Below are 27,066 nucleotides of genomic sequence, written 5' to 3'. Positions count from 1 at the left end.
TCTGCGATATATATTATAGAATACTTCAAACTGAGATTTTATCTAAAAAAAGTCATATTATGAGAATTAAGTCATAATAATGAGCATATTTTTATGAAAAAAAGGCATTATATTGCAATGCAAAGTCATCATTTATTGTGTGTTATTATGAGGATTAGTGAATAATCCCAGTTGAAACTCTCTTCTCTCCTCCCTCACCTTCTTTGTGGAAGCTCATTTGGAACAAAACTCTCAATGTGAAAGCAGCTGAATCAATATTCACATTTTAATTGAGCTGCTTCGTTCTGTACTTTAACTCAAATAGATTTTCACATCGCTGGTTTCACTTCCCTCCCGTAAAAAAACGTCAGCAAAGTTACACCACTTTGACTCGAGCTGGATGTTTAAGTGCTTCTACTATATACTGTACAGTAAACGCACCCGCTTCGACCTCCAGAGCCAAAGTCACGCCATTGATTGATCGATCATGTGATGAAACCTGAGAAAGTAGTTACTGCCCACTAATTGGGTTTCTATTGCCTATTACACAGCTGGTTAAGATATGCAAATGGCCAATTGGTAATGGAGAATAATAGAATTGTAATCTGAGCGTGAGGAGGCCTAATGTGCCGCCCGCAGGCTCGCTGTAAATGAGGGGAAGATTAAGGGAGACACAAACTGAGCTCAGCAGGATCCTCACACGCTCATTTATCTGAGTCCATCAATGCATCTTATACAGCGTCTGACCAATGAGTGTGTGTGTGTGTGTTCCTGCAGATAACCCCACACAGATCTCCAGTGTGTCGGTGGCTGTGAGGGTCCTCGACGTCAACGATAATCCCCCCTCGCTGACGCACTACTTGGAGGCTTATGTGTGTGAGAACGCCAAAGCAGGACAGGTGAGAAACATCTGATATGACAACAGTTTTAAGCACATTTTATGCTGCTTTATACTTCTACTCCACCAAACTCCAGAGGAAAACTTTTTACTCCACTACATTTATCTGACATATAAAAAGCTATAAAAGATGTATTCAGTGTCTTTCCTCCGCTGGGATCTGACTCTGTGTGATGTAATCCAGCTGATCCAGACGGTGACGGCGGTGGATCCAGATGAGCCGCTGGGTGGACAACACTTCTACTACAGTCTGGCTCCAGAGGCCGCCAACAACCCCAACTTCACCCTGAGAGACAACCAAGGTTTGTTCTGTCAAACATTAGTGTACTGATGTCCAGCTGCACTGCAAGGAGCCGGATATAGTTGTGTTTTACTGGTCTGTACAGTAGCACATACATACCCAGTTTGATTATAGCACTGCTCTTAAGGAAGAGGGTGATCTTCCATCAACAGAGACTCTGGAAGTATAGCACCCTGTTGCTGTTTTAAACTGGAAAACATACAGCTGATTTCCTCCAGATCTGACTGACTGTACGAGAAATATTACCCATATTGTGTAACGGTTAAGATTCCTGGTTTTCACACAGGTTTTATTTTTACTTTATTAGATTTGTCACACAGGTACATGCATGAAATTTGACCTTTGCATTTAACCACTGACCTGGATCGGAGGATGACCGCTCTACCCCATTTTAAGTTTGTTAAATTTAAGTTTTTTAATGTTACACTCGCAGGGGTCATTTTTCAAGTACTTTTACTTCTGATACATTTTGCATACTGTATTTTATTTTCAAAGCAGGACTTTAGTTTGTTCACAGTGTGGTATTGTTACTTTTACTTAAGTAGAGTAAAATACAACCAAGACTTTAAAGGTGCAGTGTGCAGGGTTTGGCGACATCTAGCGGTGAGGTTGCAGACTGCAACCAACTGAAATTTGTACCAAGCGTGCAGGAGAACTACGGTGGCCGATGTGAAAACATGAATCTTCACTTCTGTATGTTTTGGAATTAACTAGGATTATAAAATAGAAAATAGCAGTGAGTACGTCTCCAATCTTGAACAGTATCGGGTGCCAGGTAGTGGTAAGAACAGAAGAAACAAATCACCGACACTCACAGATAAAGAGTCTTTTTTAGTTTATTTTGGGTAAACAAACATTCTCGTTTCAGCTATAAGACGCTGATGACGGCTTAAAGCTGAAACACGTTCGTTTGTTTGCCCAAAATAAACTAAAACAGACTCTTTATCTCTGAGTGCCGGTGATTTGTTTCTTCAATTAATTATTATTCTCACAGAATCTTAAAGTGAAGTGAGCTTTCTGGAAAACACAATCCTAGTCCTCTGTGTTTGCACATTTCTCTTGATATATTTTCCTTTACTATATAAGATCATATGGTCTAGTGGTTGAGATTCCTGGTTTTCACCCAGGCGGGGATCAGTTTCATCTCTTTAAATATAGAAACCTACCACATTAGCTGTTCATGATACCGCCTCTTGTACTTCAGTCTTCCATCTCAACCCTGTAAATACAGCACACAGAAGTAATTTGACCTCCATATAGATCCAGTACTGGCACTAAAATGTGACATAATCATCACTTTATCTCTCATGACTGATGTTCGAGTGGCGAAAAGCCCTTAAAGCTTCAACTGAAATGCTCTGGAATAATATAACTGATAACTGATCTTGATATTTTGTGACTAAAAACTAAAAACTCAAATTAATTAACACATTTTTTAAAAGGATTCAGTATTTTTGCACCAGATACCAGCAGACGATCAGTCAGTCTTCTCAGCTCTGGTTTTATATGTTGACAGTAATAATTATGTCTTAGAATAACAAGCGATGACTAACTGGTGTTAAATTGCTGCTGATAGCACCTTCATCTTCATCTTCACAGCTGTATAAATCTTCACTTCTCACCATCGCCCCCGACTCCCCTGACTCTGTCCTGTACCTGCCCTGACCCCTGTAATCTGTTGAACCCGTCTCTGACCTCTCCGTCTCCTTCCAGACAACACAGCGTGGATCCTGACGCGGCGAGGAGGCTGGTCGCAGCAGGACCAGACCATCTTCTACCTGCCCATCTTCATCTCTGACGGCGAGCAGCCGGTCCAGACCAGCACCAGCACGCTGACCATCCGCGTGTGCAGCTGCGACCACGAGGGCAACGTCATGTCGTGCAACGCCGAGGCGTACAGCCTGCCCGCGAGCCTCAGCAGAGGGGCGCTCATCGCCATCCTGGCCTGCATCTTCGTCCTGCTGGGTGAGTTACGACCTGTTGCTGCTGCTGGGAGGATGTGCAGAGAGGAGTCAGTAGCGTTCTGTCATATCATGATAACGGTGGCAAGATAATCTCCACAAATGAACACCGCTCTTATGATTTTTGAAGCGTGAATGTAATCGCCAGAAGTAAAAAGCTAACGTTAGGTTATAAACGAACTACACCACGGTCGCATGACTTCACGTCACCACCACTAAGCTACAGGCGGACGTGTCAGTGCGATGGCGTTTAGTAGTCTCATTTAGAAACTTGTTAGCAAGTGCCTTTTGTAAGACATGTAAAAGCTTCAAAATTCACTAGTGGGATATTTATTGATATATTTTATATTGTAGAATTAACCGTTAAAATCTCTGAAGCTTGTGTTAACCACAGACCTTATTTCAGGCATCCAACTAGAACCCATACAAAAAAAAACTTTCACTTCCAGATGAGGGAACCAGAAGTGAAATGTTAACTCATGTCCGGGTTTTAGGACTCATTCTTTGCACTCTTAATCTAACTTTAGCAATATAATTTCCCCATTTTTCTAAATATTCGTCCCACTTATCTCTCAGTGTTGTTTGAAACAATGGCTCATGAAAATCCCTCACATTGTAATGAGATGTATCAACATGCTAATCCAGTAGGTACTTACCTTACATCTTATTTAAATCTACCAACATTTAACTACAACAGCATCTTAAAAGGGACAGTGTGTAGGATTTGGCGACATCTAGTGGTGTGGTTGCAGATTGCAACCAACTGAATACCCTTCGCCTCGCTCAGAGGCCATCCTTACCGTAATAACACTACTTTGGGAGCAACGTAAGTCAGATGGCGGCTGACGGTTTTGCTCGTTACCGCAGTTTCACAAGTATGTAGGAGAACTACGGTGGCCTTCAGGTAACGTAAAAACGTGAAAGTCTCTCTCTAGAGCCAGCGTTTGGTTTGTCCGTTCTGGGCTACTGTAGGAACACGGCGGAGCAACATAGCGGACTCCGTGAAGACGACCCACTCCCTATGTAGATTTGAAGAGCTCATTATAAGCTAACAAAAACACAATGATTCCCAGTTTCAGGTGATTAGACACGAATGAAAACATACTAATAAAACATAACACCTGCTAATAGATCCCCCGAAAAACTACAAGCTGTTCCTTGTTTTTTAAAAAGTGCTAAGGTTTTCTGTTATAATTGAAGTTATCAGCTTATTAAACACATAAAAAAGCATGAATAATCACCACATAATTGCACATTTGATGTATTATGATATAACAAAGACCACTGAATAATGGATGAAATCTTCCGTCTATTCAAAACGATGAGCTCACCCTTGAAGTGAGCAAAGATGTTTTAACTAAATGTGTCGCTGCCTCCCGGTGGAGCAGCGTGAGTCGACCAGCTGAGCCCTCCCGCTCACATTTACAGGTCTGCAGGGAGAGATAAAGCGGGCCCATATCGGCCTCCTGGGGAGGAGACGGTGCGATGCTACGGGGCAGCTGGTGCTAATGAACGCTAGACGTTTTGCCAGGATGCAGAAAGAAACTCATATTTAATCCGGCACGGATGATGTCACACTGGGAGATGCCTTAATGCTCCCGCGGTATCTCCTTTTACAAACAGAGAATTTCTACTGAGACTTTTTGCTTCGAGACAAACCAAAGTGTCCCCTTTTCCATCTTATTTTTATGTGGTTAAAGTGTAACATATTCCTCTTCAAGGTTGATTATTTGACTCTAGTGGAGGTATGAGGAATACTCAAAATGTCAGGTTATAAAACAAAGTGCTGCAGTGATTTTAATCCGGGCCTGCTGCCGCCCCGAGGCTCGCCCTCGGTCAGGACGTTTACATTCTGCTACAAAAGTTTAAAATCCAGTCTGACCAGGAAAATGTTTCCTGGCTGGAAATTCAAGTTAATGGCAAACTAAATGACATTTTTGACAGTTTCACGATTAGTAAATGTGTGCTTCTGTGTTGCTTCTTGTTGAAAGTACAAATTAAAGAAGCTTGACATCTATCCTGTCTGTCTGTCTCTCTGCTGACTGTTTCTAATCTCTTCCTTTGACCAGTGATGATTCTGCTCATGCTCTCCCTGCGCACCCACCGCAAGAAGCCCTACCTGTGCGACGAGGAGGAGAACGTCCACGAGAACATCGTGCGCTACGACGACGAAGGCGGCGGCGAGGAGGACACCGAGGCCTTCGACATCGCCGCCATGTGGAACCCGCGTGAGGCGCACCACCACCTGGGCAAGATGAGGCAGGACATGCTGCCGGAGATCGAGAGCCTGTCGCGTTACGTCCCTCAGGCGTGCGTCATGGGCGGCGGCAGCGGGGACAGCAACGTTCACGGATACGTGCTGGCAAAGCTCCTGGACGCCGACATGGACCCGTGCGCCCCGCCTTATGACTCCCTGCAGACCTACGCCTACGAGGGGGAAGGCTCGGTGGCAGAGTCGCTCAGCTCGCTCCAGTCGGGGACATCCAACACGGACCACGAGTACGACTATCTCAACGACTGGGGGCCTCGCTTTAAAAAGCTGGCCGAGATGTACGGCGTGCTGGAGACAAACACTCCTCCGATGTGGTAGAGCAGCAGAACCGTTTTGCCTTTTTAATCTGAGATAAATTACACCAACAAAAAGAGACAAAAACATCAGAGAAGTGACACAAACGTGTGCACAACAAAGCCTGGATGTGCTCACGACCACATCCATGACTGTCAGCACTTGAATTCCTGCCGAAGCCTCGATTCTCCACAGCCTTGAAGGCCTGAGATGCCCACAGCAGCAGCAGCAGCAGCAGTGTGAGCTGGTTTTAAATCTCCCCTCAGAGACTGGAGGCTGGATTGGCAGCCTTGCGAGGCCCTTGCGAAGGAACGGCTTCAAAGCACATGTTACTCCCCTGCCTGACCCAGCCACAGGCAGAGCCCCTTTGGTTCAAAGTGTTGAGCGATTCATGCCAGAGATGAAACCGAGAGAGACCGAATACTCGCAGCAGCACAGGAGACTAACTCTGAAATGCTGATCCACTGTTCTGAGCTTTTATACGACCCGAGCCACGAAAGTCATAGCTGCAATTTCTGTTTCATCCGTGGCAGGTCTTAATTTATTTCTTCGTTCCATGTGCTGTATTTATATTTTTTGCTAACTTATTTGGGTACTTCGAACCAACACTGTACTTAAACTGCCGTTATGTAAGGAAGTCTTTAAAAGATCACATATATACGTTGTAACATACATGATGTAAAAGCTCTTGTTTTCTGTCTAAATGTCACATGACGTGCACAGGAGACGGCGATGCTGTAATCCCATGTGGGGTTTCCAGGTTTATCGTATTATTATTTTTTTTAGCTATTTGTATCGTAACTCTGTTTTTGTTCCCAAAAACATGAAGCAGTTCATTCATGAGGACACGAGGGAAGATATTGTTTTTTGGGGAAGCGGACACATCCCAGCAGGCGGTCAAACGTCACTCACCTGGACGAGCACATGACCGAGTCGCCTTTCGTTACGGATCCACCGCCGTGCCAAACCAGAGTCCGGCGGCACCGAGGCTCGATCCGTCCTGCAGGAGACGCTGTGTTGCTTCTCTGCTGCCACCACACGAACGTGGCTCCGATTCCTGTGGACTTCAGAGACATTAATAATCTGCGTTAAGTGCCAAATGTACAAAAAAAAAAGACATTTTGGATGAAAAAAAATCAGCAAAACACAAACACCAAAAGATTAAAAAAGGATTTTACAAAGTGGGAAAGAAATGAAGGTACATTTTGATAATTTGAAGTTTACTTGAAATCTCTGTGGTCAGTCATGCTGCAGTAAGTGGTATGTGGATGTAGATATTTTTTGTATTCTTGGTAATAAAAAAGAAAAAATAACTTCTCTTCTGTCTCTAAATTACCTCGAGATGCAAGAAAAGAAACGATGCTTTCTGAACATCTGGGTGGCAAACATTTCAGAGTAGTTTGTAATAATGAACTGCTTCTTTTGGTGGCTATAAGAGCGTTATGCAACCCCCTGGAGCATGGCAGGAGTGTAAGTCCTTCAAAAGATAAAGCAGCTATTTAAATTTGCAATCACACGCCGAATTGTCCTCCAAAGTGTTATTGCAGCTGATTCACTTTTCATTACAGTTTTCCCCACAAAGTGCTTCATTTGCTCGATTTATTTTGTTTTGCAGCGATAATTCCGTGCATTGATTAAAAGCTCATCCCACACACACACACACACACACACACACACACACGCTGCCAGCTGTACCTGAGCCTCGAGCCTCGGTAGCAACTCGCAGAAATCGTTCCATTTGATTGCTTTCACTGTAACATTTATGAGCGAATGGATGGGGATCAATCAATTACAAAACAGGCATCTCTATTTAATTGCCTGTGTCAATCAAAGTGAGCACAGGGAAAAAGAAAAACGAAAGATGAGAGGAAAATGTAAAGAAAAGAAAGATAACAAGGAAAACAAATAACGAAGAAAAGAAGCTCCGGCTTACCTGCTGGGTGGCATTCAACAGTGAAATTGCACAGGAGATGAGCCTAGTAATATTCCCAGGATTTACATTTTCACTTTCATATCCTCGGCATGCTGAGCAGAACACTTCAATTACACACCGGGGAATTCTCCTCTAATTTGTCTCTCTTTATTTTAACATTCAACCGTCCGCAAAGGCCTCACAAATCTTTGTGTTTCTCCATCTTGCGTCAGATCAAAGTTTCCTCATCAGTAGTTTAGATAAACGCTCTCTGACCTCCGACCTCGTCTCATCAGGCAACACTATTATTGGATGTTCTTTAGGGTGAGGAGCAGCTTGTCTTTCTGCCCTCTAGTGGTCAAAAATGGCTTTACACAGCTTTAATTTGACTATTTTGAAGATTTGCAAGCTGAATAAAGGATTCAATTAATGTATTAAGTAGGGCTGTTAATCGATTAAATGATTGTCCTTAGTTAATCGTGATCAATCGCTCATTTTTTATCTGTTCAAAATGTACCTTAAAGGGAGATTAGTCAAGTATTTAATACTCTTAACAACATGAGTGGACAAATATGCTGCTTTATGCAAATGTATGTATATATTTATTATTAGAACTCAATTAACAACACAAAATAATGACATATATGCGCTAAATTTGAAGACATTTGCTTAAGGTGTTCCAGAGATATCACCAAAATGGGACAGAAATACGTCACAGTGACCTTTGACCTTTGATTCTGACCACCAAAATCTAATCAGTTCATGGTGAGTATGTTTGACAAATTTCGATGACATTCCCTCCAGGAGGCTCCTGAGATATTGCGAGAAGAACACGCATACGGATGGACGGACAACCCGAAAACATGTAATATCTCTGTCCACGGCTGTTGCCGACACGGAGGCATAAAAATCCAAATAATAGCAAATATTTATTTTAAAACTACCCTGCAATTCATGGATATTCAGAACTGCAAGGACATGCATTGCCTGTAAATTTCTTCTCATAACTATGTCTGCACGTCTGGATTATTTTCATGTGAGTTTCCCTCTTTTTCCTCAGACTTTCACCTGCTTAGTTTTGCTTTGTCTTTAGTTTAATTTCTCTTGTGTCGTCTCCCCTCCTTTATCCAAACCTGGATTGTGACACAAAACTTGCTAGAAAATTATGCAACCATTTCTCAGAGTCCAAAGTCTTATTATTTTCTGAACAAAACTTAAAGTCTTTCAGTTCATAAAGAAAAAAAACACTGAAAATAGTTCAGTTTGAGGGTTTTATTATTCTCTAGGTTACCAAACTCTTCTACTCCACAAGACGGATCTGCGCTGGCTGTGACCTTATTCCCGTCACTCCTCACCATAAATCTCTTGTCCCGAGCATTTGTCAGCATATAGAGCTCATGTCCTGCAGTCTCTTTCCTCCTCAGTGCCCTTCCCTACTTTGCCCCGTCCCGCTGCATACAGTAAATTTAATCCTAACAACCCCTCACACACACACCGACGCCCCATCACAACCTTCTCCTTCCCATTTCGCCCAGTTGCCAGCCTCCTCCCAGGGCCATTTCCAGGCCGGAGCGTTGCCATCCGAAAAGGCACTGGGGGGGTAATTTGTCTTAAGCTCCACTGCTCTTTCTAACAGTCGAAGGAGCTCAAACGGTAGAGGATAATAAGAAGCCTTCCAGCTCTAATCCTGCTGAGGGTAAACCGCAGCAGACCCAGTGAATCATCCCCTAATGCGAAGTGGAAAAACACACTCCGCTCTGCTGGAAATTGAGGGGCGTAAAGAAAGGCAAACTCTGGGCCCTGGGAGGGAAGAGCAGGTCCAACCCATTTGACATGTGGAGTTAGAGAGCGAAACATATATACAGACCCAAACCGCTGCCAGGCTTTCTCTGCCTGATCCTCTTCTTATCTCTCTCTGTAGCTCTACCTCCTTCATTCTCCCTGCAGTTCAACTCTCAGTCTGTCAGTCTCCTTCAGTCCAACACTCGCTTCTGTCTCTGCATGTCTTTCACTCCCTTCACTTCCTCTCCTCCATCTTTGTCTTTCCCTCCTCGTCCTCGTCTCAGCCCAGCTCATGAGTGCAGCGATGGGTTATTTCAGCTTTATCTCTTTAAGCTGCAGCAGAACATGAGCTTTTGGCCGTCAGGGTCTTTGCCGCGAGAACAGAGCGCCGCATCATTGGTTTACAGTAACTTCACACTCAGCTGCAGACGCTAGCTTGACTTCTTAAACAATAATCTCATCATTCCTTTTGTTTTTTTCTTCTTCTTCTTCTTTCTTTTAGTGGCCATTACTGTTTAATATTTCTGTTTTTAGCAGCCTTCATGAATGCAATTTCCCACAAGTTCAAGACCGTCGTGGGTTGAAACCGTCCCTTGCTTTACATTCGGTGCATTTGTTGTGGATTTTTACATTTTCAATTTCTAAAAAACTCAAAATATTGTAAACGTTTTTACACTTAGCTGAGGAAAAGCAAAATGCAACAAAGTGCAATGGAAACAGACTTAGTGAATAAATGATGATATACATAAAGCATGTGAAGTTAACGTCCACTGAAGAGACTGCAAACACGAGGAGACTGTCACCTTCCTCACATTAATACATGAAACATCATCACGTTTCCTACATGTTCTTCCTCTGTTTGAGGTTTGACTGTCGCTCTTTTAATTAGCGTCCACCAGCTGTTTATCGCAATGGACCAGCTCCTGGTATTTGAATAGCAGGAGTGGGTGGAAACGCACGTTAATTAGCATTTTCTCCAGTTTAAAATTGCACTACATTCAGATGGAAATGTGAATAGTTGGGTGGGGAGCAGCTTTAAGCAACAGCAAAGTTGACCATAGTTAGTAAAAACACCTGTGTGAGCTGGATAGTCTGGTGAAAACATAAAGTTCTGATATTTTAGACTAGACAGAAAAACCTGCATCTGCCATAAATGATCAAACCACACCTCTCGGACACCGTCGCTATGCAGTAAAACACCATCTTATTTCATGGGAGGAACTCTATTTATACGCTATTCGTATGGCATTTTTATGAAATGTATCCCCATGCAACAGTTCCTATGATATCTTACGTAAAGTGATTCCTCATTTTTTGTACATTTTCCTACTAATATCCAGCAATACGTCAGTTTTCGCTCCAGTCTTTTCAAAATAAACAAATGACTCGGTCACGGGATCCCAACGTCACGCCGTCGTCACGGCTTACGCTCCAGCCTCGGTCTGGGTCTCATTCACATGAACGGAGGATGGGAAATAACTCTGGATTCAGCTATTAGTGCATTTTACAACTTTAAAAACTTCATTTTTTTTAAATAAGGGCTATGAGAGTGTTCATATTGGGAAGTTGATTCATCTCAAACAAAATTATCCGCTGAGTTACAGACGTCTCTTTACCCAATGTAAGTCTACGAGAAAAAGTGTTTTTGGGCCCAATGCATCACGTGACGGACACAGAAGTTGTAGTACCGCCGTTTGGCCACTACGAAAGTTGGGATCGACGACCGGCGCTCTTCCTGGGGGCTTGCTCCCTATGTGTCGTTTGTTGCTCTTTATACCTCCTGGTTCATGATTACATGATTACATACAAATTGATTTGTGAGATATATTTGAGTTACAACTGCATTACTTTTCGTAGGTATAGCTACGAACGATGGTAACAACGTGTTTCATGTTAATTATATGGCAAAACAGTGTTTCTTTCTGTGGTAAAAACTGGTATTTATACGTCAGAATATGATATGGAATCAAAATCAGCAGTACTAATATTCTTTTACCGTAATAGCAGAGAAAAGTTCTACTAGTATTTATTACACTGAAACTCTGGCAACCACCGCCTCTTCTTAACTCAAAAACATTGATTTGTTATGGTTATCCTCAAGTGTGGTTACTTGTAATAAACCTGCATGTTAGGAGGCATCTTGTGTTTGACTGTATTTGACTCCCATTGCAGGAAACCTGGTGATTTAATGGGTGTATTGTGAACCAGGCATAAACTTTAGGCACGGATTCATGAACGCTGTAAACTCGGTTATGGACTGTAATCTGAAAGTGCAATAGTTTGGCCTGAAATAAGATAATTCTGGAGTATTTGTATAAATATTTGGTTGTAGTTACCCGACAGCAGTTCCGCTAATGCTAACAATTACATTCGTCAACGAGGGTTGCAAAACTGACACTTCCTTTTGAATGGATCCCTTTCTATTGGTGCCATTTTGGAAATATTTCCTGTAGAGCAACACAAAAACAAAAGAGACAAAAATCAAAAGCGGCGTCAAAGCATCTCACATCCCACCCACCTCCAGAATGAAATAACAGACAGAGAGAGACAGAGAGACAGAGAGAGAGCTGAAGCATCCTCAAACACTGGAATATATAGGAGTCACTGAGAGTACTCTGCAGGTGAAGATGACAGAGGAACACAAGTATACGTTCTGCTTTCTGTCTGATACCGAGCTAGAATCATTCAAGGCAGGAAAGACATCTTTTATTCTGCACATCAGGAGGCTTTTTGATCCTGTGAGATTTGTCTCAGTCCTGCCTGCTTTGCACATTTCATTATTAATGGCAGTGACAGACACCTTCGTCTCGGAGCCTACATATGTGAATTGAAATGAAGCGGCGGGGGCTGAGGTGGGAAGTGATCCAGGAGGTGTTAACTACAAGCTGTCAAAAGCCAATGGATTAGAAAGAGGAGGCTAAATAATAACTGGTCCTCCAAAATCCTTCTCCTTCCTCTCTTATCCTCCTCGCAATGACCAATTTGTCTGTTTCATCCCGGCAGAAGATCCCCAGCGCTTCTTTCTGCTTTGACAAAAGTGAAGCATGATAACACAAACTGGATCTGACAAATTGGACTTGGCACACAGCGTATTAGGTATCCGGGACCCTTCCGATGGATGCCACTTCCTACAAATAGAAACCCAGCGAGGGGACAGGATGGGGTGTGATGGAGGAGCAGATTGATATGAAGTGTTTGTCAGATCAGAGCTGCATCGGGGATACGACTACAGTGCCGCTTCTTGTCCCTGTGATCGTGTTCTTATTGAGCTGCCAATCCAGCGAATCCCAGCAGGACTGTTTGTTTACCAGCCTTCTTTATTTTGTCAGAACACAGAGATTGAGTATATGTGGATGTGACTCCTTCCAGAGAGATCTAAACATGTCTGAAAGAGTCTTTGTTGGGTTTTGTCTTCTTAAGAAAAATCTTTTTCTTTTAAAAAATGGTTCTCATCTGCAGGTTTCTGTTGCTGAATTAAATAAAAGGGTGTCTACAGTACGTTGTGACTCAGCTCCGTGTATTATTGCCTCAATTACTTTTCATCCTTAAACCATTTGGTATTTTTCAACCAAGGCCTTTAAAATAAATGATGCAATCATTCTTTAACGCCTGAAGAAAACACTGTAAACAGAATCTCAGAAAATATACAATCCATTAATGTGCATGTGTCATTAATTGCGAAAGACTCAATCGAGTTGCATTATGGGAAATGTAGGCTTTGTTGTGTTTTTGGAGCTTGACCTACAGTAAACGAGGGACTACAGGTCAGGATATCTTAGCCTCTGCCGGCAGTCCCCCAACTTTATGGAAGTCTATTAAATCACTGGACTGTACAGCCCGGTCGCACGAAAAGGTGTGTGAATGACATGATAATACGCGAAGCAAAAGCGTGCAATAAGAACGCCCTTATTGCTTTAGGCGTGTAATTTGTACGCCATGTATTCTGTACTGACTGCAATGTAAATGCATCCGCGTAAATATGCTACGCTCAGAACTAGTGACATAGAATAATAAGAGAGAGAGACACTGCTTATGGCGAGCGGGAGGGGAGGTGGATGGGTCCAACAAACACAGGACTTACGAGAGTTATGTTAGTGACATGTTTTCTGTACTTATGTTACATAATTTCCGTATGTATTTTACTTAGTTTCCGTATGTATTTTAAGTCCAATCCTAAGCCCAAAAGAGTGTTGAGAGCCAACATTTATTAATACCTGGGTTGAATCTTCTATCCTTTAAAACAAAACAAAGTTGACTTGTCAAAGGTTGTGTATTTATGTGCTATAAGTACTTCATGCAAAGACTGATTTCTACCTTTACAGATCGTTTTTGAAGATATAAAGGCCTGAAGAGATAAAAGAATCACATTTAAACACATTTAATGTAGTATATACTGTATATGTTTTTGCCTTTCCTAACTTGTTAATCATCTTGTGAACCCTCAGATCTTTCTGTGAGTCCATGCTAAAAACACATGCATTATCATGATAATCTGCTTCGGACCAATTAAACCACCTGGGAAGGGCAATCACGTCCCACGTCGGCATTGAGCCCACCTGAGGCTGCAGGTTTTCACCTCAGCAGGTGATTTCACTGAAGGTGAGCTAACCAGTGAAATCAGCAGATGGGAGTCTTTGGTTTAAATTACATCCTGCAGACGTTCAGCCCTTCATGGCACACGATTGTCCGTCCCTAGAGGATCGTCCGTCCTCCCTGGACCTAACATATGGCTGAAGATAGACATCTGAAGACATGCAAACTTCAGTGCATCCAGTCACGCACACAGCTGTGCAGACACAGGCTGCAGTAAAAGCACATTTTGTGAGGGGGCGGGACTGCACGCACACACGTGTAATGCACTTCTGAGCGTGTCCACTAAATCACGACATAGTGGCAAAGTGGACGAAGCAGCATGTTTCATAACTTGATGCTATTTTGTGCATATGAAAAGGACAGTAACTATCCACATGAGTTTGGATGGAGGATGGAGGAAGTCCCCCCCCCCCACCTGCAGATGGAAGATAACCGAGTGACAATGTGCACAAGAGTCCTACCTGTGTTTGGCATTTTGAAAAATCAATATGTGAGACTCGTCGGGGAGTTCCGAGCATCTGTTACACACATCTGCAGCATAAATGAACGCTCATTTTACTTTATATGTTAATGTATCTCATCTTGTTTAATTAGATCGGCACTTAATTACATTATTAACAGACTTGTCACAGCCGATCTGAATATCGGAGAGGATTTTACAAACAACCAGAGGAGAGGTCTTGAGGGCATGAAGTTGTGAGGGAGGCAATTTCCCCTCGATGCAGAGCATCAGAGGTCAGTCATGACAGGCGCCGACATCCACGTCCTCAGGTGGGGCTTTGAAGGGCGAGCGGCGAAGGGCACGCCTCGGGCTACATCGCCGTTATAGAGCGAGGGATGGACGGAGAGCGAGGAGCTGTCATAACCGGTCCAGGATTACTTGTGAGAGAGCTCGGGCCTGTGCTCGATGCATCACGGGAGCTGCCAGCGAGCATCACTCATCGACGTGCTTCACGGAGGTCCGGCCATGTGAGTGAAGAGCAGCTGCCTCTGTCTGGTTCTACCTGCTGGCTACTTAATCTACTGAATCCTGTCTGAGAGCGTGTAAATCTGTTGTGGCAATATAAGCCATAATATGAGTATGTATAACTACCTTTAAAACCACTCTATGGTTTCCATTGATTTCCACTAAATTTCATACACTTAATTGCTTTCTATTGATCTTTTTCATATATTTAAAAAATAGTTTTAATAGTTTTAATTAGTGCTCTTAATATCTAGCTGTCATTTTTAATGTATGCATTATTTAAAGGTGCTAAACACAGGATTGGGAGCACCTCAATTGCCTCTCAACAGCTCTCAACATGGCAACGGTGAGCCGGGTGGCTGCAAACCAAAGTGCTGACAGAGCTAACCGTACGCGCCTTTTACAGGTTATGGTAACACAGACTGAACTTGTTTCCTTCTCCGACCATCAAGGATCTTGCCCAAGGGCACCACAGCAGTTTATATGGTTGATTAACCTTGAAGGTCCCGTCCGAGGCGTGCCTCTATTTATCCGGTGCGCGTCAGGATGAAGGTGGATTTGGGCGGACAGAAAGCGGTGCATCATGAGAAAGCATGTCGTCGGGCCACAGCGTAGACAGAAAGCAGCGTGATGCATATTCCCAGGATGAGGCACATTTGTTTTGAGTTCAGTATGACCTCCTTTAATCCGTCATGCCGCCTCTCCAGCCTCCCCGGGTGCATTCATTAAGGCCGAGAGGCGTAAACAGATCGATGTGCAGGTAGGAATGGAGCCTCGAATGCGGTCAAATGTAGTCACTGCTTACATGTGAAAATTACAAATATCAACCTGACTGAATCATCCACATTAAATAGAATAATCACAATCTATCTATCTCGAGCTAGATTCCCCAAAACAAGAGAGACACATTTTAACATTATTTGTGGTTTCCATTAAAAGATGTGACAACTGTTGTAATATCTTTTTTTTATAGAAAAGTATTGATTTTGGATTGACATTTATAATTGAATATATGAAATCCCTGAAACTATACATAAACATATGCATACATTTTTAACATTTAAAATAGGGTGTGCTTTTTTGTGAATGAAACTTGAATAAAGTTTTTTGGGGAAAAAATAACTGCCTGTTGAAGAAACCTGTTTTGAATTCCAGACAGAGAACACTTTAATCTTAATTAAACCTGTCTGTCTCTGAGTCAGAGATTTCATTTCATTTGATTGATTGATTTTTTTTTTTTAGATTATGCAGAAACTCTGCACGAAACAGGAAGAGGGAGATTTTCCTCTGGAACTTCAAGAGTTTTTGGTAAAGCAGATGATCGATGACAAAGTGTTTTGCTTGCTTTTCTTAGCTACTTTTAGCTTGTTGTTTTGGTTTTCTTCAATAGTGTGCTCATGTTACTCTGTATCTGCTGGATGTGTACATAGGTAATAAGGTTCAGGCTGGTTTCATACACCTACGAAAAGTAATGCCACAAAATCAATTTGCACGTAATCGTGAACCAGGAAATATAAAGAGCGACGAACGCCGCGTAGGTAGGAGGTCGGGATGGATGGGTTGGAGACCGCTGTTCCGTGTGAAACCAGAAGTCAACGTTGATGTATTTGTCACATAACTGACGTACTTAAATAACGCCACTTCCGGAGTTATTTTAAGCCAAACCACAATCTTTTCCTAAACCTAACTAAGTAGTTTTGTTGCCTAATCCTAACCAAATCAATAGTTACCTAAACCTAACTAAGTGTTTTTGTTGGCTAAACCTAACCAAGTCGATCTTTTCCTAAACTTAAGTTGTTTCCTGTGAAGACGGAAGTTTATTTTGAAAAGACTGTATGCATGTAACGAACGGAAATTGACACGTGTTGCTGGACATTTGTAGGAAAACAAACGGAAAAGGAAGAATAACTTTTTCATACGATATCATACGAACCGTTGGATGACAATATGTTGTAGGTTGCACGTTAATACGTCATAACACCGATCATCCAACAGTAAATTCTTCTGTGAGTTTGTATTGGAGTCTTGATAGTGGTCAGAAAACATTAGGTACTTCCTTAAATTAACAATAATTTGACAATATTGCAATATTACAAATATGCAGAAAGATATTAGTAATACATACGAGGCAAATATGTCTTAGTTAGGTGATGCTGATAATCATTGCAGCTACAACAGCTAGAGGTATTGGTAGTTAAGTACAGCTATTGGTATTAATAAGGCATAATTACATTACTAGTAAGATTATGTTGATGCTCTTATTGTTGTCATTTCCAATATACACATTTTCATTTTCTTTAAATGTTGTCTCATGGGCTTTAGTTCATGTTTTGAAGCCATTTCTTCTCCTCTTATCTTTCGAGGCATGCATGCAGGCTATTAGCTGTATCTGTGTTCTCTGCTGTCGTACCATCAGATCAAGGGATAATTACAGGCTCGTCTGGTGGTCTTGGAACAGTATTCGTGTTCTGAAGCGTCTTTTAAAAGGAGGAAACTCGTAAATGCACATTTCCTGCATTCCAGTGCACAGAACTGCTCGTACGGACGTTCGTCCTGTTTAAAGTGACGAGAGTGAAGCAGAAGCAGAGACACACTTAACTTTCACCTGACTGTGTTTAGAGTTTTAGTCTGGACGTTCCCGATGGGTCAGTTGTGATTCTCGCTTCAGAATATTGTACATTTTCATCAACAACGTTCACACATATCACATTTTATCCTGGGGGGGATATGTAATTCAAAAGCACAAGAGTATGAAATTAATTCCGACGCCTATCGAATGTCATTAAAATTAGTCTTTGATGGATAAATGAAAAATTGTAGATGTCATATCCCTGAACATGCTTGTATGTTATTCCTGGTGCAGTTGGAGATAAATGACAATTTAAATGAATTCAAACACGTCTGCTCTCATGTCTTTATTATGTTTCAACGTTTTGATTCAGGTGAGCCAGGAAGTTATTTCCAGACGCCGGTTTGAACACGACAGTGTAGATCGCGTCGGGACCCACTCATGATAGAAATAGGATCACATGTGACAGGAAGGATTTTTTGTATAAAAGCTTATAAAGTATATGAATGTACACGAAGGCTCTACCCGTATTTTCTCTTCAGCCCGTTTGCACGAAAAGGCGTATAAATGCCACGATAATAATGCGCAAGGCGTTAAGCGTGCAATAACAACGCCTTTCTTGATTTCCACGTGTCATTTGTACGCCACGTATCCTGAACTGACTGCAATGTAAACACATCCGCGCATAAATGCTACGGTAAGAGTTAGTGACGTAGTTGACTTAAAGTGACTTAAAATTGCCTTTTATAATTTTACATTTTATAATGTTATGGTTTTTATTTTTAATACTTAATTTATTTATTATCATCATCATTATAGTGTTTATTTTACTCTATTTTATTTAATTAGCATTTTATCGCTGATCATTATTATCTATTTTATTGTATTAAAATGTTATTATTTTAATACAATCTGCTTATTTTGTGTAGTTTCATAATTTTTATTTATTTACTTTTTATTGTTATTTTTATTTCCTTGTATTTTATTTATCTTTTATTATCTCAAATACCCATCTCTTATTGCTTTCTTATTTAATGAACTTTTATATTGGTTGTTTTGGTGTGCATTAGTCTCTAAATCCATTTTTAACACTCTTATATATTAATATTTATATATACACATTTATCAATTGTCCGTCCAGCACTTTGAATAGCATTTGACTTGTTTGAAAAGTGCTATATAAATAAAGTTTGTTTGATTGATTGATTGATCAAAGAACTAGCGTCGACAAAGGCTGCCTGTTGCGTTGCCTCACGTCGCCTTTGTTTTAGCCGACAAGTTGCACTCGAACACACTGCAAAGACGACAGCCGATGGCCAGTTAGCACGTACGTTCTGCGCCTGCGTTAGAGGAAATAAGTCTCCACACCAGCAGGCGGCGGTAGTCTGTATTCATCATTCAAAAAGGGAAACCGGAAGACCGAGGACGGCGGATTTACAAGCCGTTGTTATGATACGTACATGAAACAAAGCGACCATTTTCCCACCACTCTCACTCACCACTTAGCTCCATTCCAGATGGCCATGTCTTTGTGAAAATATCCGTGTGTTGGAACGATCAGATGAGATGAAAAATGAAAAGAGCTTTCTGTGTTTGCCTTCCTGACTTTACTCATTGACTTGCTTTCCTCACTTCCGTTTTCTCTTCTCACGCACTGATTCGTTTAAACTGAACAGCCGATCAGAGTTATTTCTTTCACCGACGGGCTCCGCCGCCGATTCAACATGCTGAATAGGCCGAAAAAACTCAGACACAGTCAGACTAGAGCCGACGGATGCTCACCGACGACCCCAAACTGTCTGTTGGCCTCGGGCCTTTTAGACAAATCAAAAACCTCAGTGGATAAATCCAGAACTCAGACATCGTGCTATATATCTGCATGGTTTGACACCGCTAGGATTAAGTTGCTTTTTTGGTGGGGATTTGGGCAAACTGACCCTTGGGGACAAGTGACAAAAACAAGAGTGTGTGCAGTGTTAAAGTCTTTTCAGGGCCTGAGGTGGGGACAAGCAGGCGGGCTGATGACTTTGACGGTGGGGGATTTAGTGGAAAACGGCTGCTCTGGCGCTTTCTCCACAACTGATGGATTAGACAAGCCGGAGCAGGGCTGCGAAGAAAAGCGGCCGTCTCACACTGAGCAAGTGCAGGTGTTTGCCTCCATGTGTATGTATGTATGTGTGTATGTGTGTGTATGTGTGTGCATAATTTTGCTTGTCTGCCTTTATGATTGTGAGCATAAAAAATGCACCGCTTGCAGAAATTGGCTCGTGGGCCTGTGTGATGATGGCACAATAAAAGGTTTCTACAGTCAATACTCCAGTATAGTCCAATAATTTGCACAGGGCAATGCATCGCTGGGAACTATCTGAATCAATAAGTGGGTAAATAAATTAAACCGGTGATGGGACAGTCGAGGAAATACATCGGCAAATGACAAAAAAAAACGTCAGTGAAACGGAGAGAGCGCTTTGCGGAATTAATTTCAGTTTATGCCTCTTTGAACTATCAAAACACACCAAGCCGTTAAGAGCGTGTGGCGTGGGCGGGGGAGAGAGAGCAGACTAAATCCAGAACCATATTCCTGATGTAAAAATATGCAAATGCACATTTCTACCACCTGCAGGAAACGTCGTCTCCCAACGGCATTGAACCCGTCATCAGCTCGTTTTATAAGCCCTGTCGCCGCTGACGGCAAATAATCTGTGCCACAAATCTAATTAAGAAACCATCTAATTGAGGGTGAAGTGTTTCGCCGGTAGAAATAAACATTTAAACACCCTCTTGGGACCAGTGAGGATCAATGTCTACCCTGGGTTTTGCTGAATTCGGGAGACAAATTTGATGTGGCACCTTTTTGAGGCTATAAATAGTGCAGAAAATCCAAGATGAGTGGATAAAATGCAGGAAGAAAAAAATCTATAACGGTTGTCAAGATTAATATTAGTGAAGTGACAACGCAGGCTCAAAAAAAGGGGTAGAAAGATGGCTGAAAGTCGGCGCCCAGTGGGACGGCTGGTTGAAGAGACTGAAGAGGACATGTGGACTCGTCTGAGGACCGTTCAGGTCAGAGTGGAGGAGCAGCGATTTGAGCGATTACCGGGCGCAGCGGGAAAAGAGGTTACCGCTCTGAGTGGACTGCCAGGAAGGAATGAAAGGCTGAGCTGGGATGTGGTGTGTCAGAGGGAGGTCACCTGCCATTTGATGGACTGAGGAGGAGGAGGAGGAGAGAAACAGCCAGGAAGAAATAAGTGAGCACTCCAGTTTGGGCCGTTGAGCCTCTCCAGCAGCAGCTTCATAATCAAGATCAAGATTCAGACAAAAAACAAGTGTGTGTCGGAGGAGGTCGAGCCAAGAGAAAATGGTTTGTTAAGTGCTGTTATTTAAAGGCCCATGCTGGCTTTGCGGTTTTTAGCCCATTAACTACAACTCACATATTTTGCATTTACTGCTCAACACTTGTGCAGTGCTAGCTACAAGACAAAAGACAAAAGACTAAGGGCCTGTGTCCAACAAAGCATATTTCCGCCCAGCTGAAAACACCCAGCTGGAAGTGCTTGAGAGCGATTTGGAGACGCAGCGTTTTTCAGCTGAGAAGCTTTGGTTGCATATTGTTGCTATGATACAGAATATCATATATGTAAAAATGTCGGTATGTAGAGCGCTTGCTCAGGCTTTTGCTCTGGACGAAGGGAAGGCTCAAGCATGAGAGGAGAGAGGATGGACTCGCCGGTCCATCTGGGTTCATGAGATTTTGTGGGCGAGGAAACATCTCAGCGAGCACCATCGTTTGGTTCAAGAGCTGAAGTTGGATGGAGCTCGGTTCAAGGAGTAGGCTACTTTCATGTACATTTTTCATCTCTTGGCAACCAGACAAAAAGACAAACGTGCAGCACTCATTTGTAGAAAAGCGTAAATACGTTGCGCTCCCATTGCAAAGAATTCAAAAAATGCTAGCAGCTCTGTGAGGTTGTACTGTAGGAACTGCAATGCTTCAAGCAAAATGCAAATATCAGCAGGTCAGCATGCTCACAATGACAATGCTGACATGCTGATGTTTAGCAGGTTTAATGTTTACCATGTTCTCCATCTTAGTTCTGCATGTTAGCATGACAACATTATCTAATTAGGACTAAACCTAAAGTATAACTAATGCTGATAGGAATGCCGTTAGTTTGTTTATTTGACCTGATGATGGTGCTAGATGAAAAGTCAGAGGATCACGTTATTACATTTCATCCTGAAGGGAACATGAATGTGTGCACCTCATTTTATATCAATCCATCCATTTTGGAAATTTCACTCATAGCCACAAATGCCAACCTCATGGTGGCGCTAGAGGAAAAGTCAGAGGATCACCAAAGTCTTTAGGATTCATCCTCTGGGCACCATGAATGTTTGAACAAAATTTCATAGAAATCGATCAAGTATTTGTTGAGATATTTCAGTCTGGACCAAAGTGGTGGACCAACCAACAGTACGACATTGCCTTCCCTCGAGCCATGCTGCTAGTGTGGCTAAAAACAAAGGAAAAGATGGGTCACATAATCTCAATCCCGATGTGAAAATTAAAAAAAAACTCATGCAGACATAAACCGTGACAAACGTTGAATAAATGAAATATGTTTGCATAAAGACCAATAGGTTTTTAGATTGATTTGTTAACTTCTACGGAGCCATATGTTTCCATTCGTTTCAGTATGCAATGATAATCTGTTTCAATCAATTAAATTATATTCAATATGCTTTATTGGTATGAACGTAACAAGGACAATACTGCCAAAGCAAGTAATAATGAGATTATAAAAACTCTTTTGTGGTGTGTTCAAGGACACTCTGACATCAGACATTTCAAACGGCAACCTTTTAAATGTAGTAAAAGAATAAATCCACATTATCCTTCAATGCCCCTGTTTATTTGTGACAATAACAATTATTGATATAAAAAATTAGGGCAATAAAGAGTTCACTGTGATAAAATACATATCTCAAGTTTCTTAAATTTCCCTCCATCTCTGCTTTTCATCATCCTTTTAATCTATTTTGTCTCACAGTTCTGTCGAACAATCTCTGAATAAACATCCCTCGATCAATCGGCCTCTTCATGAAGAAGAGTGTCAGCGGAGCGCCTGAGTCTGCTCTCTCCAAACTGCTTACTGTTTGTTTACAACCCCTTGCAGTCATCTGCAGAGACGCAGTATTGAAGCGATGAATGATGAGCGCTCCGTCACAAAGACCGACGCCAATTGATGGTTTACACTCCAAAACCACAAAGGTCAGACTGAAACAAGCCACTCAGCTCTTCTGTGGTTTGCAGATCAGAAGAGCCTCATGGAAAGACTCCAAGAAGCATTTGAGAGAGAGAGAGAGAGAGAGAGAGAGAGAGAGAGAGTTGTTTGATCACATATACACATGCACGCTGTAATTGTTTTGTTCTGTATTTCATCTCATTGTTGTCTCTTATCTCTGTTTTTAGCCACACTAGCAGCATGACAATAAAATAGGGATGCTGACTGACAACTATCGGATGGATCTCCATGAAAGTTGGCACATACATTCATGTTCCCCAGAGGTTGAATCTTAAAGACTTTAGTGACCCCCTGGCTCTATAGCGCCACCATGAGGTTGTGTTTTTTTGTGAAATGTCTCAACAACTATCGGATGGATTGTTACGAAATTTGTTGCACACATTTCATGTTCCGCTCTGGATTATTTCTAATAACCTTGATGATCCTCTGACTTTTCATCTAGCGCCAGAAGCTCAAACATTTACTTTGGTTAACAAAATTAATGACATATCTCATAAGCCTCAGCTGTAATTTGTGTTTAGTGCTAATTAGCAAATATTAGCATGATAACATGCTAAACTAAGATAGTGAAGGCGGGATACATATCTGCGAAACATCATCAAATTGCTTTTGTTAGCATTCTCACATTAGCAGCGTCACAGAGCCGCCAGCTTCGTCTCGTTATGTTGTGAAGCGTTTTTGCTTCAGCGTTCAGCTTAAAAACATGTTCAGCTATGAATAAAGTTGATTTTTTAACATATTTCGGCAACTGTATTGGCTGTTGTTTAATGGTGCTGCTGTTGTTTTTGAGTTGTTATCGTCATTAGTAGTTTTATTTTTGTTGATTTTAGTTTTTTTTTGTAGTTTGCTTGTTTGTTTTTTTGTTCTCTTTTTTACTTATTATTGGCATTAGCAGTTTTATTGTTGTTGATTTATTGTTGTATTTTTATTTATTTTGATAGTAGTTTGTTTTTCATTTGTCTTTTTTTTGCTTTGGATTTGAATTACATATTTGTTTTTACATTGTGATGTAGTGTTTATGTACGGACCCCAGGAAGAGTTTCAGCCTTGGTAGTAACTTATAGGGATTCCGGGTAAATAAATAAATAAATACATATTTAAAATTTTTCAATTTTTCAATTAAATAATTATTGATCTAAAAAATGTCCCCCTTGTCCTCAGAGTGTTGTCTCCTTAATCCTTGAAGAAATGGAGCTGCAAATGCTCACATTGTACACAGTAAGAGGGGGGGATGTTAAATGTTACATAAGAAGGCCCGGCAGTGGAAAAGCTAAAGTGACAGGTTAAATAGAGGCCTGAAGAAAAACACACTCAACACACTCTGAAATCCATCTTGTGCTTTTCCTCCCCATCTTCATCTTCATCTTCATCACGCCAACAAACCCTGCAAAAGATTGACAGAGAACTCTCCAACAAAAGGACCGTTTCTTACACAAAGCGACGCTCTCGGCTGTCTAAACTCCTAATTAAAGCTTCTCTTAACGGGCATCCCTGTGATCCTCGACACCCCTCCTCCAAGATAAGAAGACACCGATGGGCTCGGAGAGACAGACGAGGAGGGAAAACGAAAAACCATGTCTATTAAATCAGTAATTAAGTCGGAGCCGGGGAGTCAATCGGAGAGGTAAAAACCAGGAGGAGAAAAAGCAGCGAGTGTCAACCGGTGTGATTAAGTCCTTGAAGTGTAATTGCACGAGGGAATCGGGGTATTGTCGGCGTCAGAGAGGGATTTCCAGGAGTGAAGCGGGAGGGAGGGGATGGGAAATGACTGCACGTACACACTTCAGGTCCTGGAGCTCGGGGAGGAAGGAAGCTGGTTTGGGCTAGCCTTGAAGCAAACAATACTTAAATTCAAAGAATAGCACGAGGGCTGAGCGGAGGAGCTGAGTGCTCGCCGTTGATAAAGCGGACCATCTGTTGTTTATACCCCGACGTTACCTCGTGGGCATCCTCTGTGAAGAAAATGAGACAAACACACGGGAGACGGCTCAAGCCATTCAAATTACAAGCTCTATTTTTCTTCTTTTACCGTCCCCCGATGAGCTCTCGGTTACCTCTCCAACTCTCGTTCGCGCTCGTGAATTCCATTGTGCAGTTAGCAGCATCCACAAACAACATCTCAACGTCTTGTTTTTCCACACCAGATGTGGCCTGTTGAGAGTAAGCTGGATGTCTGAAAACATTTGGAAGCGGTTCAGAAACTGTTTGGCCATCTGCCCCGCTCGTGGCAAAAGGCCACAGTGAGAAAATGTCTGAGCAAAAGGTCCGCTGCCGACCGGAACGTGTCGTGCCTCCAATCAGGCCGCATGTTTCCGTGGTGGACGTGCAGCAAATTAAGAAGCCGGAGCGACGTGATGATCGTCATTTCCTGAGCTGGACTAAACCAGATGGATATCAGGGTGTATCTCAAATGCATGACAGCACTTTTATCTATTCATGCATATTCAATTTAAGTGCACAGCGAATTTAGTTTTTGACCCCGTTACTGAGTAACCCAGTTTCAGTTCACTGCATCAAAACATCATAAATACTTCAGCATCACCTGCAGAGGAAAATCCTGCTCTGGCATGTAAACACTTTTCATCTTCAGAGAAAGCCATTGTTTAGAATACATCTTGATACAGACTAGTGTATCAGTTTACTTATCACAAGGAGAACCACGGAAAACTGTCGTATAACATCTCTGGTGGCTCGGGAGGAGATTTGTAAAGTCAGAGAACTAAAACAGAAAACTGTGTTACAAACTGGAGGTGTGTGGTTTGAAAGAAGTGAAATTCATTTTCAAATTCATTCATCTCATTCAGACATTGCAATGAGCGTGCAAAGGGGCTTTTGTACAGTCTTGTCTCTACTAGTATTCATCATAACATGTGATCAATTTGCAGTCTAATAATACTAATAATGCTAATAATCAGTTATTAATCAAAGAACATAAATATACACATCAGAAGCATTAAAGTGCTGCATAAACTTCTATGAATCACCAGAAGTTGATTTCCCCACGTGGGTCCAGATGATGCAGGATGATGATGAGTTTACTCCTCTGGTTCGTTAGCATTTAGGAGATAGTGGGTTCTAATAAAAGATACTTTTGAGTTGCATTATGGGAAATGTAGGACCCATACAAGAGACTAAAGGGCGGGAAATCCCGGCTTCTGCTTCTTTGATTTTGTAGTAGCAGTAGCAAAGTAACATCGCCGGAGCTCCGTCTAAACCCACGCCCCCCACACACATGCACGAGTACCGCCGCATCGTAACTACTTCACAGACACAGAGCGGAGAGAAGACCTCAACTCAACAACGCTACCTCATGACCAGTAACCGCCGCAGTGCTACTGCAGGGCTGACTTTTCTCTTCCATTCTCCAGTAAACTTGAGGGCGGCGACGCGCTTTGAGTTCAGGCTGGTGCACGCCAAGGGTAGAGTACGAGCAGGGAGGCAGGGAGGCATCTGATTGGTTCTTTCCAAGCGGACCGCGAGGCAGTGATTGGTAGACGTTTTTACAGGATTACAGCAGCTACAGATGACGGCTCTTTTCCAGTCCTTTTTCAGAGCTCATCAGTAATGAATAGCTGTCAGGGTGTAAAGACCATTTCAACCAATATAACAAATAGTGGAGACTGGAGAACATCGTCAACCCTGCCTTTAAATGATCTCTTTAAGACAAAGTATCCCGGTGCACTCTAGGAATAATCAGTGTTTTCCCCTTCATTAAACTACTGCTGATTTCTCAGACTTTCTTTTCATGTGCGGATGGACTAAAGTGTCCACTGCTCACTTCTGATATATTTTTCTTTATATGATGGCTTTTGCCAGATGTTTTTTAGAGCATTGTTTATGCAGAGCATGCAATTGTTTTAAAATGTTTTAAAATCTAATAAATGTGTTTTCCCTTTCTCATACCTCCATGTCCTCCATCTTTGTAGTCCGCACAGGCCATGAGACAAAAGGTATCCTTGAATGTGATCCTGTGTCAGCCAGCCAGGGATGTCTAGCCATGAGGGGTGTTTGCAGTCTGTTTACCTGAAGAAGGTATAAACTGGAAGTTTACATGGAGTTAAATAAACAGATTCTAGTGTGTGGAAGTCATTCTTCTCTTACCTTTGGATGTGAAACCAGATCACAAATTCATGTGAATAGGACTCTTCGGTCTCTCCCTGCAGAACCTTGGAGGAGTTGATGATCGTCAGGGAGAATTCAGCTCACCTGGTGTGACTATGAGCTCGTGGCAG

At 42.1% G+C, this 27,066-nt stretch overlaps 1 protein-coding gene and 1 long non-coding RNA gene across 4 annotated transcripts in view; one reads left to right on the top strand and one right to left on the bottom strand.

Annotated features, from left to right (window-relative positions):
- LOC141759662 (cadherin-20-like) overlaps positions 1-7,033 on the top strand; it is an 82,370-nt gene extending 75,337 nt beyond the window's left edge. For both annotated transcript variants that reach the window (XM_074621918.1, XM_074621917.1), the window contains exons 9-12: positions 757-878; positions 1,062-1,179; positions 2,892-3,143; positions 5,209-7,033. In XM_074621918.1, the coding sequence (XP_074478019.1) occupies positions 757-878; positions 1,062-1,179; positions 2,892-3,143; positions 5,209-5,729 (1,013 nt within the window). In that variant the 3' untranslated portion in view covers positions 5,730-7,033. The remainder of the gene's footprint in view (positions 1-756; positions 879-1,061; positions 1,180-2,891; positions 3,144-5,208) is intronic.
- On the bottom strand, positions 52-27,066 carry LOC141759663 (uncharacterized). Of its 2 annotated transcripts, none has more exons than XR_012592171.1 (6): positions 26,936-27,066; positions 26,738-26,857; positions 6,618-6,769; positions 2,957-3,164; positions 2,345-2,397; positions 52-1,163 (listed from the first exon to the last, which is right to left on the bottom strand). It is a non-coding gene; the product is annotated as an uncharacterized LOC141759663 (long non-coding RNA). The 2 variants fall into 2 exon arrangements; XR_012592172.1 differs by having other exon boundaries at positions 6,618-6,762.

This window comes from Sebastes fasciatus, chromosome 21 (assembly GCF_043250625.1).
Source record: "Sebastes fasciatus isolate fSebFas1 chromosome 21, fSebFas1.pri, whole genome shotgun sequence".
Taxonomy (NCBI): Eukaryota; Metazoa; Chordata; class Actinopteri; order Perciformes; family Sebastidae; genus Sebastes; species Sebastes fasciatus.
This window is presented reverse-complemented; position numbering and strand designations above follow the sequence as displayed.